At 43.4% G+C, this 21,078-nt stretch overlaps 1 protein-coding gene across 1 annotated transcript in view; it reads right to left on the reverse strand.

Moving 5' to 3' along the window:
- LOC122792989 (armadillo repeat-containing protein 8) overlaps positions 1-21,078 on the reverse strand; it is a 1,754,692-nt gene that overhangs the window by 188,587 nt on the left and 1,545,027 nt on the right. Inside the window, exon 11 of the mRNA XM_044060608.1 lies at positions 17,569-17,662. Within this exon, the coding sequence (XP_043916543.1) occupies positions 17,569-17,662 (94 nt within the window). The remainder of the gene's footprint in view (positions 1-17,568; positions 17,663-21,078) is intronic.

Raw genomic sequence — 21,078 nt, forward strand, 5'->3', positions numbered from 1 at the left:
CTTTAATGCTCCACATTGCTGAGCTGCAATCACTAGCTACCAGGATTTCACCCACTTCAGATCAAACACGGTGCCGTTCAGTGCAACCTTCCCAGAACTAATTCAAGTCTGACCAGAATTATTTGGTGTGTGTATAAGAGGGAGGTAGCATACCCTTCAGCTGTCCAGATTTTTGCCCCATATTCCTCTTAAAAAGGATTGAAGTTGCTAAATGAGACCTTTCAGTTTTAGATGTCATGTCATTTAGAAAAATGCATACTAACACAAATCCTGTTACTCTTGCAATTTTCTAAGTTTCTGAGAGCCATATTTATAATCTGTCCCTATTTATTTTAGGCTTTGTCAAGATTTCTTGCACTAAGGGTGAGGCCTTGAGGGGTGTGGTATGTTTGTAAGAGAGAGAAAGTGAAAGGCCCAAGTTAGAGTTAGCAGGTGGAATTTATTTTCAAGTGAATTTTCAAGGAACTGTGAGTTTTAAGGGAAATGGAAGTTCACTGCTGCTCATGCCAAGTCTATTTACAATGTGCAACTGTTTTGTTTAGCAAATGGTATCTCTATTGTAGTATAAAGTTTTAAAGCTATGTTAGTAGCACCACAAGTAGAATACTTGCATCTTAATGTAAAGCCTTGTTGAGGTTCTATTCCTACATCATATAAATTTGTATGCTGCAGTCCTCAGGATGTCCTCCTTTGGATGAGATGCCTAATAACTATGAACCTGTTTCAGCTTGTCATCCATTTTCTATTGCAATATACCAGCTTACCATTTTTAATTTAACATAGGCAATTTATTCTTTGACGGCAACAGGCACTGAATTTGTAGATGAAACACTGAAATATACAGTTTTCTAGCAACAACATCTTCATTAGTTTCAGATATCTTTAATGTGGAATTATTCAGATTACTTTTACTTCGGCAGCAACACTCAAACAAGTGTTGCTGTATAATACAAGGGATATAATTCAATTATATATTATAATTAATACAATCAGGTAAATCAAATAACTTTTGCATGGCCCTAACTGTTTGCAAGGAGCCTATTCCTTGAAAACAGTTCAAAGGTAAATAACCTGCCACTGGCCAGATGCATTTTCTTTGAATGTGGGTTTCAATGCTGTTTCATTGAATGTGAGTTTCAAAAGTAGAGAAGCTTTAACGCCAAGTCTGTTTTCATTGTAAGACTATTGCTTTGTTTAGGTTTAGTAAATGTCTCAGTGTTTGGGCTATAATGTCTGAAATAAAAGTTGTAAATTAAATCCAACTGCCTGTAATCATTGTAGAACTAAAGCATAAAACAGTATGCACACAGATTTGAACAGTGTCTACAGTAAATGGGGAGAAATAGCCAAGTAATGGGACACTGGAATGGTGGTGTGGGCGGGGCTTGGGGTGGGTGGACTTGGGCGGGGCTATGGTGGCAGGGGGTGGGGTGAGCTATGTGGGTGGGGCTTTGGGTTTGCACCCCCCTGCAAAAAATCCTGCGGGCTCCCTTGGGTCCAAAGGAACCGAAAACATAGCCCTTTTTGAGGATGGTGTCAATGGAGTGGAAGGCACAGACAGAGTTCTCTTTTTTGGTTTCTACAAAGCATTGGAAGAAGAAGATGAGGAAGAAGGGGAAGATGCATTGGTCTTACTCTTGGCTTTCTCAGCACCAGATCAGGCCTCACTGAAGGTTGATGGAAGCATACCCTTCAAAATAAGTTTGTTACGTCTTTCCACTAGCGCCCTGTGACTGAAACTGTGACGTACAGTCAGAGCAGTCTTCTTGAAGGTGAAGAGGGCCCAGGCAATAGACACACAACAAATGAGAGTGTGACATAGGAATTTTGTGCCAGCATTTCTTGCGCATTTTGAATTCACAGACTTTAGGTTTATGAGCCATAATGAAGCTTACAAAGTTTGTTAACAATTGGTGTCAACAGGCCACCTATACAGACCACACACCCGCAGAAAGGCCTCACAAACAGTAACACTCACTACAGAAAGATTTTTTTTTTTTTTAGCAGAAAGAGAAAGCAGCAAGAAGAAAGTTATCAACTATGACAGATGAGAATACACCAATCATAGAGGAAGAGAAGAAGACCATTCTAAAAGGTTTAGTAAATAGTGGGTGGGTTAATGACTAATAAAGATGTAAAGAAGAAAAGTAAAAAACTTTCAAAATTCGTAAATATATCAATAAACATTTAGCTTGAGAGCAATGGCGAATGCATCTGTCATGAAGAGCGGCAAACAAGATGTGAAGTAAATAGGAGAGCAGCATTGTGGGCAAGGGTTAAGCTTGAGAGTTTTTGGCTGTCATGAGCTATAGTAACGGCCGAGTCCATTCAGTGGCTCAGAATCAAACCCATATGTCAAGGATAAAATGAAAACTGACAACATCAGATTTACCTGTTTTTTGAGAAGTGAATACCAAAGAAACTACTCATATAATGCATAGTAGTTTCAAGGCAATTTAGTTTCTCCAAACCATCAACACCTTGTCAATATCCACCCTCAGGCTCAAGGAGGGCTAGAATATCACAAAGCTCTATGCAATCCAAGCACCTTTTCTTACAAAAAAAAAAAAAAAAATTCACAGAGGGGCACAACAAAAATGGATCATAAAAACTTGCGGTAGATAGCATCTAGACAATGAGATCAGATGAGAAAATACAAAAGAATAGTTGTGTAAAATCATATCATAACGATAGATGTCCCCTCTTTCCTGTTCTAGTATCCATAACATGAGGGAGTTCCCACTGTAGGCGACCCGACGTCAGCCAGTATACAAAGGACTACTGTAGGGTGCGTGGTATATCATACGTAGGCTGTGACTGGATGTGGGCCATAAAAGTGACATACTCGCACACCATCCTCAGAACTGACTGCCCCAGGAGGAATGCCAGCTTAAGGAAGTAGGGTAAGAATCATCCAAGAAGAAGCAAGGCTGGCGGAAGGAGGGAGGGATAGGAAAACTGCACCAGAGAAGAGGAGGACAACTATTGTTATGGTAACATTTTGTACAACTATTCTATGTTCTTCTATTCATCTGTTGCTGTAGTCAGTACACGAGTGAGAATACCAAAGCTCATGAAATAAGGGAGGAAGGAGTAGCTGAGCAGTTTTCCAGGAAGCCCTGCAATATGGCTCTAGGAAACCCTGCTCTAGATTTAGAGATTACATCTAATTTGTAATGTTTGGTGAAGGTATGGACTGTGGTCTGTGTAGCTGCTTCAAGAACTGAATTAGTATCCAATCCCTTGAAAAAGACCCCAGATGAGGCAACAGGCTTGGTGGAGTAAGCTTTACAAGAGGAAGGGAGAGTCTTAAAATGGTGAGTGTAGCAAAAGGTAACAGTTTTGGAAATCCAGAAGGAAATAAGTCTGCCTGGACACAGCTCACTCCAGGGCCCTGGGGTGGTAAGAAACAAAAATTGGCCTAACTTTCAAACAGCTTTGGTTTTGTCTAAATACAATCTAAGTTGCCTGTGGACATCTAAGGTATTGAGCACCGTCTCATTAGGGTTCTAGGGGAAAGGTAAAAGGTAGGTAAGAGGATGGACTGATTTAATGACAGGTCGTTGACTACCTTAAGCATAAATGAGGGGTTTGTACGCAGGTAGACCCTGTCTTTGTGGAAGACCAGAAAGGGTAGGGATACCATAAGAACCTGTAGCTCAAATACTTGTCTGGCTGAAGTTAAGGCTAGGAGTAACAGTTTTCCAGGAGCAGTACTGTAGAGAAGTTGAGGAAGCTGACTCGAAGGGTGGGAGTGTCAGCTTTTCCAAAACAATTTAAGGTCCCAAGGAGGTGGAACAGGTTTCCTAGGAGGCCTAATGTGTAGGACCCCTTTAAGAAATTGTTTAGCCTCAAATTTGCTAGCTAACAGGGCAGATAAAGGCAGACAGGCAGATGCAGCTGACATATGAGCTTTCACTGAAGAGTAAGCCAAGCCAGTGTGTTGAGCAATTCACACAAAACCAGGGGAATTTCCACTGTTAATGGGGCCTGGTTTCGTTTCAAACACCAGGCTAAAAATCTCTTCGACTTGGCTAAATAAGTTTTTCTGGTACTTGGTTTTCTGGCCTCCTGCAGGACTGTAAGCACGTCCTCAGAGAATAGGTATCTGAAAGGGATTAGTACCCCATCACCCACAGGGTTAATTGAAGAGTCGACAAACTAGGATGGATGAGGGTCTCTTTGTCTTGTGTGAGAAGCTCCAATTTGTGAGGTAACTTGTGGTGACTTCCCTTGGCTAAATGCAGGAGAACAGGGAACCAGTGCTGTCTTGACCAGAAGGGAGGTTACCAGCAAGATTTTTGGTTTGTCCTGCTGGATTTTGTACAGGACTTTTGAAATGAGAGTAAGGGGAGGAAATGCATACAGAAATGTCCCCTTCCAAGAGAAAGAAAATACGTCCACGTTCCCGATCAGAAGATGAGGTTCTTTGGCACAAAATTGTGGAAGTTGCCTGTTCATGGGGGAGGCAAAAGGTCTGTTTGAGGAATACTCCACTGGTGGATAACGTCCAGAAGCACATCCCTTTGAAGCATCAGGTACGCTCAGGTAATCTGCCACACAATTCTGTTAAGATGGGATGTACAGTGCCTGAAGGGTCATCTGGAATTTTACTGCCAGCTCCCAAGCCTGAAGAGCTAGCTTGCATAAGAAATATGATTTGGTCCCCCCCCCCCGTTTGTTTACATACCAGAGGACTGTCATACTGTCTATGAACAGCTTTAGAGGTCCTGGTTGGAAATAAGGGATGGAAGGTCTACATGGTCAATAGCAAGGTCCTCAATTCCCTTACACTGATGTGTTCCTTCAGCTAACAGGGAGACCAGACCCCTTGTGCTTTCAGGTGGCTAAAGGTTGCTCTCCAGCCGATGTCTGAGACATCTGTGAAGATCTCTTGGCGAGGAGCTTGAGGGTGTAAGGGGAGTCCTGGGTTGAGTGACAGGATGTATCCACCACTGAAGTTCTCTCTTGAGGCAGAGGATGAGAGGAGTGGAGAATTATAGGGGGTGCTGGTGTTGCATTCAAACTGACTTTAAATACCACTGCCATTTTCTCATGTGGAGCTTGGTTAAGGGGAACATGGGAATGGTGTATACCACGAGGCCCAAGAACCTGAGGAACTCTCTGGCTATAATGTGGTTAACCAGCAGAAGATTTTGGAAGTAAAGGGTGAGGTTCTGTACCTTTTGTGGGGGTAAAGAGACCTTTGTAAGGTCTGTTTATATCCTGCACCCCAGAAAAATCTGATCCTGTGAAGGGGTGAGAACTGATTTCTTTAAGTTTATGATGAACCCCAAACTTTGTAGAAGATTGATGGTAAGGGCAATATTTTGTTCAAACTCCTCTGTGGAGGTAGCTGGAAGGAGGTGGTCATCCAGATAAGGAAAAATGTGTATTCCCTGGAGTCTGCAGTGGGCAATAACAGGAGCTAGGCATTTGGTGAAGACCCTTGGTGCTGTAGAAAGTCCAAAAGGCAAGGCACAGAACTGAAAATGCCATGATGAGAACCGTAAAAACTTCCTATAGCTAGGATGACTGGGAATGTGCAGATATGCATCTCTGACATCCAGGGTAATCATGAAGACTTGAGACAGAATAAGTGGGAACAGAGCCTGGAGTGCCAGCATGCAGAAGGTGGGCACCCTTAGAAAGGTATTAAGATGGGACAGGTCAAGGATGGGTTTCTAGGGACCTTTCTTTCTGGGCTCCAAGAACAACCTGCAATAAAATCCTTTTCTTATTTGTTTTTTTGGGGACACCGCGGATGGTCCCTTGGTTCATTAATTGTAACAGAATCTCTGGGAAGAAAGCGATTTGCTCCCTGGGAGGATGAGAGATGCCCTGAAGGAGGGTAAGTGACCCCAAACCATAAAGTACCAGTTTTGAACAATGGAAAAGACCCAGGCATCTTGGGTTATGCTTTCCCAGGCCAGTAGGGATACAGAAAGGTGCTGAGAAAGTGGGATGGGGGTGATGGTGGGAGCAGTCAAAGAAAGGACAGCTTGTCTGGAAAGGGCTGCTTCACTGCCAGAGTTGCCAGTGGGGCCCTAAGCTATTGTGTTCTCCAGTCACTCTCCTTTGTTCTAGGTTGCAAGTGATGTGAAAACCTAAGTACACAGACAGGTTTTCCAGGATAATTTCTTTGGAACTTGGGTACTGACGAAACAAAAATATGTTTCAATTCCTGCAACAATTTGAACATGTTAGTAGCTGCAGGGCCAAACAAGACAAAGTTGTCCAAGGCAGCATCCACAAGTTTGGCTTTTATGTCCTTAGGCAAGGGCTGGAGTCTTAGCCAAGAGAATCTTCTTAATACTGATACTGAGGCAGCTGCTGAAGTGGAAGCCTGTGCAGCATCATAGCTGTATTTTATGAAGTGGTGTGCTACTTGGAAAGATTCACCAAGCAACGAAGTAGCCAAGGTTTTATTTTCTGAGTCAGGTAAGTCTGCAATTACCTGTGAAAGTTGGGACATAAGCTCTAAAGCAAATTTGGTCATATGTGTTTGGTAATTTATGGCCCTAAATCTAAATACTAGAGTGGCTGAAGTGTACATTGTTTTGACTAGTCTATCCAGGATCCTGCTATCCTTATCAGATGGCAGGAGGGTAGTGGAGAGCAGTGATCTTGATGGCTTGTCAGTAGTCTCAGAAATAACTGAATGGTCTGCAGAAGGGCATCTGTAGAGAAACTTGCAGTCCTCTGGGACCTTTTAGAAGTGGTCTATTTCTTGGGGGCAGGCAGCTGGGAATCTGGTGCCTGTGAAGCCGAGGCAAAAGCATGGAGAAAAACAAGCAAGACAGGAGGAATAGCAGATGGGCTAGGTGAGTCCACCTGTAGTAGCTCATAATATCTTTTTTGTACTTCAGACACCTGGGTGCCACCTCATTTAAAATGGTCTCTCATTTTAGCTTGAGTCTCTCCAAAGGAAAGGTCTTCCATACATGAATCTGTTCTAATGGATTCTTCTTCTGGGGAGGCATAATCCGGGGGAAGGGATCTGTGAAGAGTAAGCCAGAGACTTCTCCTCTGAAGTCTTCTAGCAATTTATATATAGCACTTTTTATTGCCTGCTGCACAGTTTTTGAGTGTATTTTTATTGCTATTAACTAATCTGCACGGGGAACTGATTTGTTTGCAGTTAAAAAAGCATTCTGTAGAGTCTCATTGCTCCTTTATCTGTTTAAAAACTTTCATTTCGTGGCTTTCTGTAGTGCTTACTCTCTGTAGGATAATAGCTTTAGTATTGTACTTGGTGGCTTTGCAGTTGCCAGCCCCTACTGTAAATCTGATCTGGGACACTCCTCCCAGTCTAGTGTCATTAGCTCATTCTACCCAATACAGAGAGAACATTTGATAAGGCCTTCCGTTTCTCCTTTTTCCCTTTCAAAAAAAAAAAATTGTTTTTGCCTGAATCTCCTTGGTTCTGACCGTGCTTCTCAAACATTTTGGAAATATAGAGTATATTTTAGAGCATTTATTATAACTGTAATTGCCTTAATATTGCGACAACTCAAGTGCTCTAGGTTGCATTGCATCTGAAGTGTTTGCGTCTTTTAGCTGCTTTTCTGTATATATAGACTTCTCTGTATATGTAGACTAGCTACTTATTCTGCTGTGTTACTGCCCCTTAAATCGTTTTTCAGTTGTGCACTTGCCTTGCTTCATTTAAAAAGTTTTAAATTGCTAATTTTGTAGAGTTTTAATTGCATTTACTGTTTAGGACTACACACTCAAGTGTGTTAGCCTTTTCTGTGTTTATTTACTGTATTATTGCATTGTTTAGCCTGTTTCAACAAAAAAAAAATACTGTCTTGTTTGCTCGTTTCCTACCTTTTCTAGCCAGTCCATATCCCAAGCTTTGCTTGTCTCAGGACTTCATTTTCTGTGCTCAGAGCTATCCAGACCTTGCTGTGGTTGTGGGAAGACCTGCTGCTTACCAGTGGGACTGGTGAGCATTGTACTGCCTATCTAACGCTAGATGAGTGGTTTCCAGCTCTGAAATTGTAATTTTATTAGCCTTTTTGGGTTGATTTCTAACCCTTTCAACTTTCTGGCTTAAAAACGCGTGTTTGCACATTTTTCACATTGTGCTGCACTGCGAGGCTACAGTTAAACTATTCCAGGTGCCAGAAAGTCTGCTCTTCATATTTTCCCTTAGAATTAGCTAGTTTCTTAGTAGTAGCACTAAAATCTGAACCCCTGTGACTAGCACTTGCTCTACAACCTGCTGGAATGCACTAGGAAGCCTGAAACTGATTTGAGCACTCAGCTCTCCTTGTCAATAAGGACAAATTAATTATAGGCACTAAACAGCCTATAATTGCAAAGTACCTTGCAAAGGTAAGGGAAAACAGCTCTTAAACTTTACAAGAAAGCACTAGGAAGCCTGAAACTGATTCAAGCACTCACCTCTCCTTGTCAATAAGGAGAAATTAATCATAGGCACTAAACAGCCTACAATTGCAAAGTACCTTGCAAAGGTAAGAGAAAACAGCTCTTAAACTGTACAAAAAACATCTAAACAGGCATGTCCAAGGGTCAGCTTCCAGTGATTTCTCCTGCCCACCTGGTGAATCTGGGCATACTGGGGCAGTGCGGGAACTGCCTCATGTACACAGACAATCCTCTCCTCCTACCACCCAACACTACAACCTGCGAGAGATGCACTTACATAGCCAAACTGGAAGCTAAGCTCTCTCCGGCCAAGATTGTGCTAGACAGTCAAGAGGAGAAGGTTAACACATGCATTACATCTCAAGCAACTCACAGCCCTTCAAAACCCACATCATCAACACCCACACATAGCAACACTAAACCCACATATGCGGAGGCCCTTAACATTAACCTGCCCAAGCAACAAGGACCTTCGAAGCCAAAATGCAAACAAACACCACTCACAACAAAAGTGACACACAGCTCACACCACCAGTGTGCGACCCAACAACAGCCCCTAAGGCAAGACAATGTACCCAACACTTTAGTCATAGGTGACTCTATAGTCAGGCACAATGATGCCCCACTCACCAGGCTGAACAAGGAGAAAATTACAGTCAGCTGCCTGTCAGGTGCCAGGATCCGCCACATAAAGCATGCACTCAAGTCACTCCACAACAAGTACAAATACGACTCTGTCATTGTCCATGCTGGAGTGAATGACTTGAGACATACCTCCGTGGACTACATGAAAAGAGACATGGAAGAACTCTTGGGTCATGTGACCCAGGCAGGTATGACCCTAGCCCTGAGTAGCATCCTGCCTTCGCCCAGAATGATACCACAGTTTGTTTGTGTCTTTCGGCTTTTCCCGGTTAGGGGTCGCCACAGCGGAACTCCGGTCCGCTAATGATTGGCAGTAGAGTTTCACGTGCTGGCTTGCCGGGCCTAACACACAACCTTCAACGAAGGAACGCCCATTCACACATGTCGCTACACAGAAGACGCTCTGAGAATCGAACGGGCAACGTCTAACTGTGAGGCGACAACGCTATCGCAGCACCACCACCGAATGATACCACAGTATAAGGACAAAATGATTGACTTCAACAATTGGCTAAGCTTCTGGTGTCATTCAAAGGGGATCCAATATTTGACTGCCTGGGAAGACATGATCGACAAACCACGATGCTTTGCCAGAGATGGTCTGCACCTGTCACCCCTGGGATTCAGGTTACTGGCTAAAGCTCTTGCCACCCCTATAGTGCCTTTTTTAGGCAAGGTTCAAAGGATAAAATCACCACCGTAACAGATACAAGCATGCAAAATCTGAAGGTAATGCTACTCAATGCTAGAAGTCTAAACCTCAAAATGCACTCTGTCGAGGCACTCCTAAAAATGGAGAACATCGATATCTGTGCAGTAACTGAGACATGGTTCAAGGCTCCAGAGAGCACCCGTGCAATACCACGCTACAATTCTTACCACACTTTTCGGCCAAAACCAAGACCGAAACACTAAAGGTGGAGGAGTGTCCATATTCACCAAGGATATTCACACCTGCAGGCTATTTGCCCAACACAATGCATCTGAAATACTCCAGGTGCAACTAACACTAGGTAAGACTGCAATCCAAACTGTAGCTTGCTACAGATCCCCCACCATGCCCCAAGATTCTCACTACACCTTTCTAAACATACTGGAAAATATTAAGATACAACCAAACACCCTAATACTGGGTGATTTCAACTACCCTGCCATTAACTGGGAAAACTACTCGGGTACCAACTCCTTTTCCCAAAGGTTCATGGAATTCATAAATTACAATGCCCTGGATCAACTAATCCATTGTCCCACCAGGGGAGCCAATATGCTAGACCTGGTCATTACCAACATGGGAGATAGATGCTCCACACCAGTGGTCACCCCCTCATTGGTCATGTCTGACCATAAGTAAATCACCTTTGACATCCACATCCCAACCCCACCCCCCAGTAAGGAAACCTCCTTAAAAAACTTCTCCAAAGCCAACTTCATGCTACTGAAGTCAGAAGTGACAAACTTCACAACACCCACGCAGACGGGATCTGGAAGTTTGACTGCAGAATCCTACACTAAGGCACTGTACGAGCACATCAACTCGTGCATGAATCGTGCCATCCCAAATAGAACCAAGATGCTCTTCTCCAAAAAAAGGAAGCCAATCTGGTGGTCCCCTGCTATAAACAAACTGTACAACAGAAGGAAGAAACTGTTGCAGAAAAAAGGAAAATCCCAGTATGCAAAAAACTCCCTCACCAGCCTCAGTAAGAAGCTGAGATCCCTCATAAAATCCTCAAAAGCTAGTTACGAAAATAAAATTGCCAAAGATTCCAAAGACAACCACAAGGCATTCTATAGTTATGTCAAGAATCTAAATGGCAATGCTCAGATCTGCTCTGAGCTACAACAGAATGGCATTAAATATACTGATCCCAAGGATATTGCCAATATCCTGGCAGATCGATTTAGTGCCAACTTCACCCCACTCTCACCCCCTAAAGGGCCCATCTCAATACCAAAAGATTGCCAAATTCCGATAATCACGGCCACACAGGTAGAAACCGCACTCTCCAAAGCTAAGAATACAGCATCCATGGGACCAGATGACATCCCAGGCTGTGTACTACATGAACTACAAAATGAACTGGCACCTCACCTAAGTGTCATGTTTAATCATAGCCTCACCTCAGGCTTCATGCCCACTGAGTGGCGCACAGCTACAGTTATCCCGCTCCACAAGGGGGGATCTGCCTTGGATCCCGGGAACTACAGTCCCATCAGTCTGACAAGCCTGATCTGCAAGGGCATGGAACACATTATCATGAACTTATAAACAAAGACATTGGCAACCTTCAAACACAGGACCCCACCCAGTTTGGGTTTGTGAAGGGCCGATCTTGTCTCCTGAATCTGATTGACTTCTTTGAATCAGTCTCCAGAGCTGTGGACGAGGGTAAGGTGGTCTACACAGCCTATCTGGAACTCGCCAAGGCCTTCGACACCATCCCCCACTCTAGAATCATAGATAAACTTACTAAGCTGGGCATAAATCCCTACATCACTTGATGGGTTGCCAACTGGCTTACTGACAGAACCCAGACTGTAAAAGTAGCCGACTCCAAATCCAGCTCCAGACAAGTGACAAGTGGAGTACTTCAGGGTTCAGTCCTGGGACCACTCTTGTTTGGCATCTACTTCTCTGAAGTACAGGCCAACACTAAGGGACTCTGGCTAACAAAGTTTGCAGATGACTGCAAACTGGGAGCCATTATTGAATCCCCACATGATGTGGATATTCTACAAAAAGGCCTAACAGAAACAGATGCCTGGTGCCAGAGACATGGGCTCAAGCTTAATGCCAAGAAATGTATAGTTATCCCCTTTGGAAAAAATATGTACCCATGAATTACCACATAGGTGGCAGGACGCTAAACATCGAAAGTGTGATGAGAGACTTAGGGACACAGGTGGACAGTGGTCTCACTTTCGATAACCACATCGCCACAACAGTCAGGAAATCCTTCTATGTGGCACACCTCATCACTAAGGGCTTTTCATCCAGAAAAAAAGAGGTCATTGTCCCACTGTACTCATCCCTCATTAGACCCATTATAGAGTATAATGCCCCGTTTGGTATGTACCTCACAAGACATCTGCAACAGCTGGAAAGGCCACAGAAATACCTCACTAAAAGAATCACAGGCCTAAAGCAGATGCCATATGCCTACCGTCTAAAAAAACTCCATCTATACTCTGTGGCATATTGTCTACTCAGAGGTGATCTCTGCTTAACATACAAGGTTCATAGGTTCATAGGTTCATACTAGGCTATCTGCCCAAGGGCATTTATAAGCCTAGCCCATAGTTATGTGGCTTTCGCCACCCCTTTAGTTTGAATAAAAACTATGCCTATCATTTTGCTGTGCCTCTGTCAAGCAGTGACACTGAAGTAATCCCTGGGGTATATCTGCAATCTCCCATCCATTGGTCAAGATTCCTCTTGAACAAGGCCAGAGAGGTGCTCTGCCTCACATGTACCGGGATTTTGTTCCACAGCATAGGGAGTCTCTGGGTGATGAATCTGTCCCTCCAGCACGTTCTATTTATAACCGTGTCAAAGTTTAAGTCTCCCGCCTTTGTGGTTCTGAGGGATCTAGACTTTTTGAGGTGAAGCATATTCATCAAATCTGGGTTTGACATGGCCTTATATGTCAGGCACAGGTCACCTCTGAGCAAGCGGTATGAGACTGAATAGAGCTGGAGTTCTTTCAGTCGGGCAGCATAAGACATATTTTTGAGACCCTTTATCCTTTTGGTGAGGAACTTTTGGGGCCTTTCAAGCTGCAGCAGGTGTCTGGTCAGATACATTCGAACGGGCATTGTACTCAATCATAGGTCTAATGAGTGATGAGTACAGGGGGACGATGACCTCCCTTGATCTAGATGTGAATCCCTTCATGATCAGGTGGGCGATATAGAAGGTTTTCCTAACTACTTTAGCAACATGAGTGTCAAACGAAAGGCTACTGTCAACCTGGGTCCCCAGATCCCTGATGACTTTTTCTGTGCTCAGTGGATTGCCACCTATATGGTAGCTAGGGGTAACCTTGTTTTTCCCGAAGGGTATGACTATGCATTTTTTGGCGTTTAACTTCAGGCCATGGCTCTGGCACCAGTTATCCGTTTCTGTGAGGCCCTTCTGGAGGATATCTGTGTCAGATGAGTTTTCGACTATGGCGCCCAGTTTGCAGACATCTGCAAACTCTGTCAGCCATAACCCTCCTGTGTTTGCTTGTACTTCAGAAAAGTAGATGCCGAACAAGAGTGGACCCAGGACTGAGCCCTGTGGGACACCACTTGTGACAGGCTTTGAGTCTGACATGGCTCCAGCAACTCTGACCCTGTGGGTTCTGTCACTTAGCCAGTTTGCAACCCATCTTGTGATGTATGGGTTTACATTCAAGCTGATGAGTTTTTCGATGATACCTGAGTGGGGTATTGTGTCGAAGGCCTTTGCCAGGTCGAGGTAGGCTGTATGGACTGCCTTTCCCTCATCAATGGCCTTGGTGACTGTCTCGAAAAAGTCAACCAAGTTTAAGAGGCAGGATCTGCCTTTGACAAAGCCAAACTGGGTTGGATCCAAAGTCTGCAAGTTCCCTATGTCTTTATTTATGAGTTCCATTATGATCCTCTCCATGGCTTTGCAGATAAGGCTTGTCAAGCTAATGGGGCGGTAATTTCCAGGGTCTGTGGAGGCACCGCCCTTATGAAGTGGGACCACAGTCGCCGTGCGCCACTCCTTGGGTACGTATCCTGAGGTGAGGCTAAGATTAAACAGCTGTCCTAACTGTGGGTTTAATTCCTCGATGAATTCGTGAAGCACACAGCCGGGGACACCATCCGGTCCCATGGATTCTGTGTTTTTTGCCTTAGTGAGGGCAGTTCTCACCTGGGCGTTGGAGATGTTTGCGGCGCTACAATCGTCGGGCATAGGTATCTCTCGTTTTGGCGGGGAGAAGTTTGCACTGAACCTGTCAGCCAGTATGTTGGCAATGTGTGTAGGTTCAGTAATTTTCACATCATTTTGAACTAATTCTGAGCATATCTGGGAGTTTCCTCCTAGGTTTCTAACATAGCTAAAGAAGGCCTTATGATTCCCTTTAGAGTCCTTGGCGATTATTCTCTCAAAATTTGCCTTGGATGATTTTATGAGAGCTCTTAGCTTTTTACTTATAATGATCAAAGGTGTCTTACCTTTCAAGGATTTTGCTCTATCTTGTAGTAGCTTCCTCCTTTTGTTGTAGAGCTTGTTTATGGCTGGGGTCCACCAGACTGGACGCTTGCCTTTGGTACAGAGAGTCTTAGTTTTGTTTGGGATTGCCTGATCCATGCAGTCCTGTAGGTGCTGGTAGAAGGCATTTGTAAGTGATTCAGCGGTTTGAGTAATGTTTACCACTGGCTCAGGGGCCTTAAAGGAGACCACACTAGTTTTTAGAAGTGTGAAATCGGCTTTCGAGAAGTTTTGCACTGTGGTCTTTTTGTTTCAGGTGGGCGGGATGAGGACCTCCAGCGAGATTAGTTTATGATCTGATCTCACCAGTGAGGGGTATACTTCCGGTGTTGAACATTTTGATCCCATGTTCGTGATGATGAGATCAAGTATGTTTTCTCCTCCTGTGGGGATGGTGACTAGATGTTCCATGGCATTTGAGTTTATGAACTCCAGGAATCTTTGGGTTAAAGTGTTCGGGCTTGAGTAGTTTTCCCAGTCTATATTAGGGTAGTTGAAGTCACCTAGTATGATGGTGTTTGGAGATACATTTATCCCCTCCAATGTTTTCAGGAAGGCCATGTGAGGTTCCTGAGTTTGAGAGGGTGGCCTGTAACATGCTACAAATTGCAGAGCAGTCTTGCCTATGGTTAATTGCACCTGGATGGTCTCCGATGCATCGTGCGTTGCCACCAACCTTGAGGTGTGGGTGTCCTTTATGAATATGGACACCACCCCTCCTTTCTTGGTGTTGTCCGGATTTTGGGGCCGGAACGCATGATATGAGGTGAAACCTGTTAGTGTTGGGGTGCTCTCAGGAGCCTTGAACCAGGTTTCTGTCACAGCACAGACATCGATGTTCTCCATATTGAGAAGGGCCTCGAGTGCGTGCATCTTGAGATTGAGACTTCTGGCATTGAGCAGCATTACCCTTAGTTTTTTTGCCCCGTCATGCCAAACGGGCCATGTCAAACCCTGAGCTGTTGGACATGCTCCACTTAAAGAAATCCCAATCCCTCAGAGCCACACGCACCAGGGATCTAAACCTTGTCATCACAATGAACAAAACATGCAGGAGGGATAGGTTCCTGACCCAGAGACTCCCCATACTCTGGAATAGACTGCCCATATATGTCAAGCAGAGCGCCTCATTGGCCCTCTTCAAAAGGAACCTTGAGGATTGGATGGGAGACAGGAAGTTCGCCCCGGGGATCATGTCAGTCTCCCTGCTATACAGGGGCCCACAGAAGTAAATATTGTGGGAAGAAATATCCAGGGAATTGGGAATTGTTATGGCTACGCCTGCATAGGCCCTAGGGCCGATAGCCTTGTACCAACCTATGAACTAACCTATGAAGAATCCTCTTCCCTTGTCCTTTTAAGTGGAGAGTCAGTACTGTGAGAGGGAGGTGTAAAACCTGGAGGAGGCCTAAGGGACATAAGGGCATTGACAAGGCCCCGAGTAAATTGTTGCCAGTCACTAACAGGTTCTTTTGGGGGAGATAAATATTTTCTTTTTCTTTTCTCCATGCAAGTCTGCCTTATGTAGGGTAGCAGGGCTCGACATAGGCCTACATTCTATCAGGTCAGATTCTACCTCTTCCTAACAAGAATCTGAGGAATCCCTTTAGGGCCTTCCATTATCATGAGCTGTGGTTCCCCTTGGACATCCGAAATGGATGCCTGCTCAACCTCTATGGACGTGCTTATACTCAGATCCAAGGTGGCCTGAATGTCAGGCTCCACCTGTGGATCTGAACTGTGAACCGGGTGTGTCTCTGCACTGTCCTTGGCCTCAAAAGAGAGACGTCTGTATCCAGAGGTGCAGCAGAAGGTTCAGGCCTTTGCTTTTTCATCTTCCGCTTCAAAATCGACTAGCCCTCAGGCCCCGAGGATCCCTCACGCCAGACAGAGAGCAGTTTTTTGTGGTCGTGGTTTGGGCCTAGACGGAACAGGCACTGGAGGTGGTTATCCTTGTGTTGAATTTGTCATCAACATTGCCACTTGCCCCTCCTAGATGACATGAACCCTAACCAAAGACAGTAACAAAAAGTAAAAAAAATCCCTAACCAGTTACTTATCTTAAATATGAAGAATCGCAAACTAATTAGAGTCAGACTGTACACTGGAATCTGGCATTCGGATCTGGCAGCAGAGAAGTTCTGAGGATGATGTGTGTGTATGTTACTTTTATGGCCAGCGTCTGTTCGCAGCCTACGTGCGACGTACCACGCACACTACAGTACTAAAGTTTTTTGTATACTGGCTGACGTTGGGTCACTTACAGAGGAGAACTCCCTCATGTAATGACTACTGCAACAGATGAATAGAAGGACATCAGGGATTTACTGTGGAGAAGGGAGAGAGTCAGTGATGGTCTACTCTAGGTCTGATAACCAGGAATACCACTTAAACGTTACAGTACACGAGGAACCTGTTCACAAAACTTTCTAAGTCACACTCATCCATGAACTGCTTTACAGAAAGAATGGACTGACAGTACAACTTAAAAAGCAAATGAGGCAGACAATTTCAAGAATGGATGGGGTCACTTTTACAGGTGTAGAAAACATTGAGAGAGACAAAAATAGGCTTCAGTTACAGCCCCTCATTTTGAAAACTCCTGTATGTACATAATTATGTAAATATGTATAAATGTTATCACCATACTATCAGTTTGTCAGTTTCATTCATTTTGCAACTGAAAGTCACTTAAAACGTGACCTTTAATTCAAGGAAATATATAAAAGGAACAGGTTACTCTGATCAGAAATCTTTTTACCTAAGAAAAATGTTTACATCTAATCTTCTCCAGGAACACAAGCTGCCACAAAGTTTTGCAATTATGGTGCTACTGATTTCATTCTGAAATATTTAAATATTGGACTTCAACAAAGCCACATATTTTATGCAGTCTGACAGCATTTTCAATGCCTAATGTCTGCATTTTGCATTTCAGTAAAGCCTCATATATTTATGCAGTTTGTCAGGATTCAGTGCCTACATAAAAGGTAGTACGGGCACATTGGTTAAAGGCTGCAAACATAAAGTGCACTTCACAAATAAGCCACACAGCAACTAAGCTACATTCAGGTATCAGTAAACTTCTAAAATGTTGCTAAAAAGTCTGCCGTCCAGTCTTCCATATGTAGAGGCAAGTGTGAAACCAATTTCACAAAAAATGCAAACTTCAGTAATCTCATTAAAACCTGATTTTTTCATACAACTTTGTCTCCTAACTTACAGCTTCAGTTTTAAAACAGATGGCTTCCAAAAAACATTTTTTAGAAGTAACAAACTTGATTAAAGAAAGAACTTACTTATCACAAAGATTTGGATCTGTTGACTGACTCAGTTTGTGCAGAATATCTACTATCCCTATGTCTCGCAATTTATCCTGCCGATCTTGAGAACCTAAAAGACATAAAAAAACTGCATTACTTTACATATTTTTTTGCAGTCCAACAATCTGACAGTAAACAAACAGCAACTAAATGAAAAATGATGAAATGCCTGCATTAATTCATTAGTCATACCCTTAGTCAAAGCAGACTGAAAAAAGTTCCACAGCTGAACAAACTGTCACATTTTAAAATATTGCAAGAAATCTTCATTACGTTACCTACAATCACCTTCAGGTTCTGAATTCTGCTGGAGCTGCTTCTAATCCATGAGAAGGTGGCACTTACATCTAGCTCATACCTGGATCTTCATTTGGGATCGTGATACATATTAATGATGGTGCCTGTGACCACTACTCAGTGTCACGTCCAGCCCACCACCTTGTACTACAAGGATAACTACAATTCTTCTCACTAATGTCACAAACAAAATGCTTTTATATTGCTGTCACAGGGAACAATGGTGTGCAACATATGCTCGGGTGGTTTTCACATCACCATATCACTGGGTCAACAGCAGTGTGTCACACCAGCATACTACAATATTTAGTGCCAGAAGAATAGTGTCTCAATTGGTGACAGTAAGGGATGACCCAAGTAAAAAACAATTCGATCCAGCTCTAAACTGTCTTCTGAAATATGGCAAAGATCTTTGGCTTTATTCAGAAATCTTCACATACAGCCATTACAGCTTATCTTTCATCCCACAAGTCTGTTCTGCCTGTAGTTCTCATTCATTCGGTGTCCCCAAAAATGTAATAATTTACATATTTCAGTAGAAAAGTCACAGGTTATTACAAAAACTTCATTTTCAGGTGCATTCTTGCAAGTGGAGAAAATGAAGCAATGCAGTGCTTGTAAGAATAACTGCCAAAGTACAGTGACCTGTAATAATACCCCCAACAATACTACACACACACATACTTCAGCCACTCTCACGACAGTGCAGTGTGATATCATCTTTCTCTTGCCAATACGCCTCAGACTAAGTTTTACAGTTCTCTCGTGACATACACTTTCCTTCCTCTAACTATGGGAAATACTGCAATGGTGAGTTTCAAAAAGAGGATATTACAAAAGTGCAGGACATTCCAGCTTAAAGAATACAACTACAGCATATCTGCACATGTCCTGGCTGCCCCGAATATTTCATGGTGTCATTCTGTAACAGTAAAATGCACCATTTTTCCTCTTTCAAATACAACAGTACTCTGCTCCGATTCCCAGCATGCTATGGTAAATGCTTACTTTACTGCAGTACTGCAGAAGTTAATACTGTGTGGGCAATATGCCTGATGTATATGCAGCCCAGCAGACTGTATCTCTATGGTGAATAAATAGTATGAGTCACTGACTGGGCAACAGTGCCAAAGGAAATCTATGTAGTATGACCTATACAGTTTGCGGCATGTTATTTTCTGACTTAGGCTGCACTCCCTCTTAAGAAACACACTGAGTTTGTATTACCACTCCCCACTTATTGCGAATATCCAAGATTCTTTCAAGAAAATGGAAAAGAAGCGACTTCAACAAGCCAAGAATGATCTGTGCTGCACAGCTTGTTATAAAGACTGCTAAGAAAACTTCAAGATGTGCTACTGTTGACAACAGTTCTGTGCAAAAAACAAAATGAGCCTTCCACTTTCAGAACTCTGACTTTACAATAAGATGCACAAACAAAGAAGCTTTTTAGTCACCAAAGTAAATACCTGGATGTGGAAAGAGTTTAACAAGGTCATAAAGAGTCACTTTTGGACAGCTCCATACATGCTCTGGCAAGCCATACAGCATCTCAGGAGGGGAGGCTGAACATTGCAGAGGTTGTTCTCAGTAGGACTAGGCAAACAACACTGACTAGGGGCACTGCCAAATGATGGAGGAAGCACTCAGAGGGACTACTTAATCATGTAGACATGTTTGGCTCTGAGAAGTCACTGCTTGAAACAGATGGTAGAAACAGATCAGCTTCAGTAGATGAGGTCACTGAAGCAATTAAAAAGCTCCACACAGGCAAGAACTGGGCACTGGATGAGACAGCTCCACACTGGCAAGAACTGGGCTTTGGATGAGATCTGTCAGAAAATGCTGAAGATGATGGCCACTGTAACAGGTTAACAAGAGTTTTCAATATTATGTGGAAAGCTAGTGAAGTACACCGGGTCTGGCAAACTGGGGTGGGCTCTCAACTTTCAAAAAGGGGGGACAAAGAATAACTCGTTCAAGTTATAGATGTATTACACTCCTCAGCCTGCTGGAGAAAAGACTGCATCCAAAAGTACATCTCTGTTTCAGAAGGCATACCTCATTCTAGCTATGAAATAATGTATTAGCTATGTCTCAGCACAGATCCTGAAGGAGACATGAGAGTTTGCCAAATACTGTTTTGTGGACTTGTACAAAGTGCAACTATGTACCATGGAAGGTACTGTAGAAAGTGCTACAAATGCCATTCAGCTTCTGCATTTCAGGAGTAACAGCTGTGTCCATATTCTTAGTGTTAAGGCAAATACATTCATGGTGTGTGTTAAGACTCCACCAAGTGAATGTCTTGTCTCCCCAGCTGTTTGTGATTTTCATGGACTGGATACCTAGGAACAGCCAAGGTTAAGAGAGTATCTAGCCTGGAGACATAAGGGTTGCATGTTTATTGTTTCAAAACAGCATTGAGGGAAAGAGTCCTTCAGTATGCACTGGAGACATTTGCTGCTGAGTATGAAGTGGATGAGATGAAAATCATCACCTCCACATCAGAGGCAGTTGTAATCTCTTACAAAAAAAAATGTGAATGGACAGCAGCATCCCATGTGGAAAACAAAGTAACAAAGTAACTTGGTGCCTTGTGCACAAGTGACGGTACTGTGAACAAGATGACTGATTAGTGGACGAGTGCAGCAGTAGTGGCAGTACTGCAGACATTGTGCCAGACTGTGGTGGTCAAGACAGAACTGAATCAGAGGAAGAAAATAGAAGTTATGTACTTACCATAACGTTCCATGTGGAGTGTTCATCTCGCCTTTGTTCTTACACATGGGTTCGGAGCCGATCCTCGGCTCCGTGCCGGCCTCTTGCAAGCTCTGCATCGAGAAGAAGCTCGAGACAATCTAATACCCACAATCCCCCTCTGCCTTTACCTCAGATCTAGTTTGCAAGCAAACCAATCTACATAACAGCACATTCATGCCATACATCTATACATACATAAACAGACACATATAAGTATATGTGTATACCAACTATGTACAGAGAATAATGACAGTAGCAAAAATGCTTCTGGCCAGGCATCAAAGAACGTTCTTCCTAAGGGTGGGAGGGTGGGACTGTAAGAACAAAGGCGAGATGAACACTCCACATGGAGCGTTATGGTAAGTACATAACTTCTATATGTGATAGTGTTCAATCTCGCCGTTTGTTCTTACACATGGGTAGCGT

Source organism: Protopterus annectens, chromosome 2.part0, assembly GCF_019279795.1.
Source record: "Protopterus annectens isolate FY-2018-M chromosome 2.part0, PAN1.0, whole genome shotgun sequence".
NCBI lineage: Eukaryota > Metazoa > Chordata > Ceratodontiformes > Protopteridae > Protopterus > Protopterus annectens.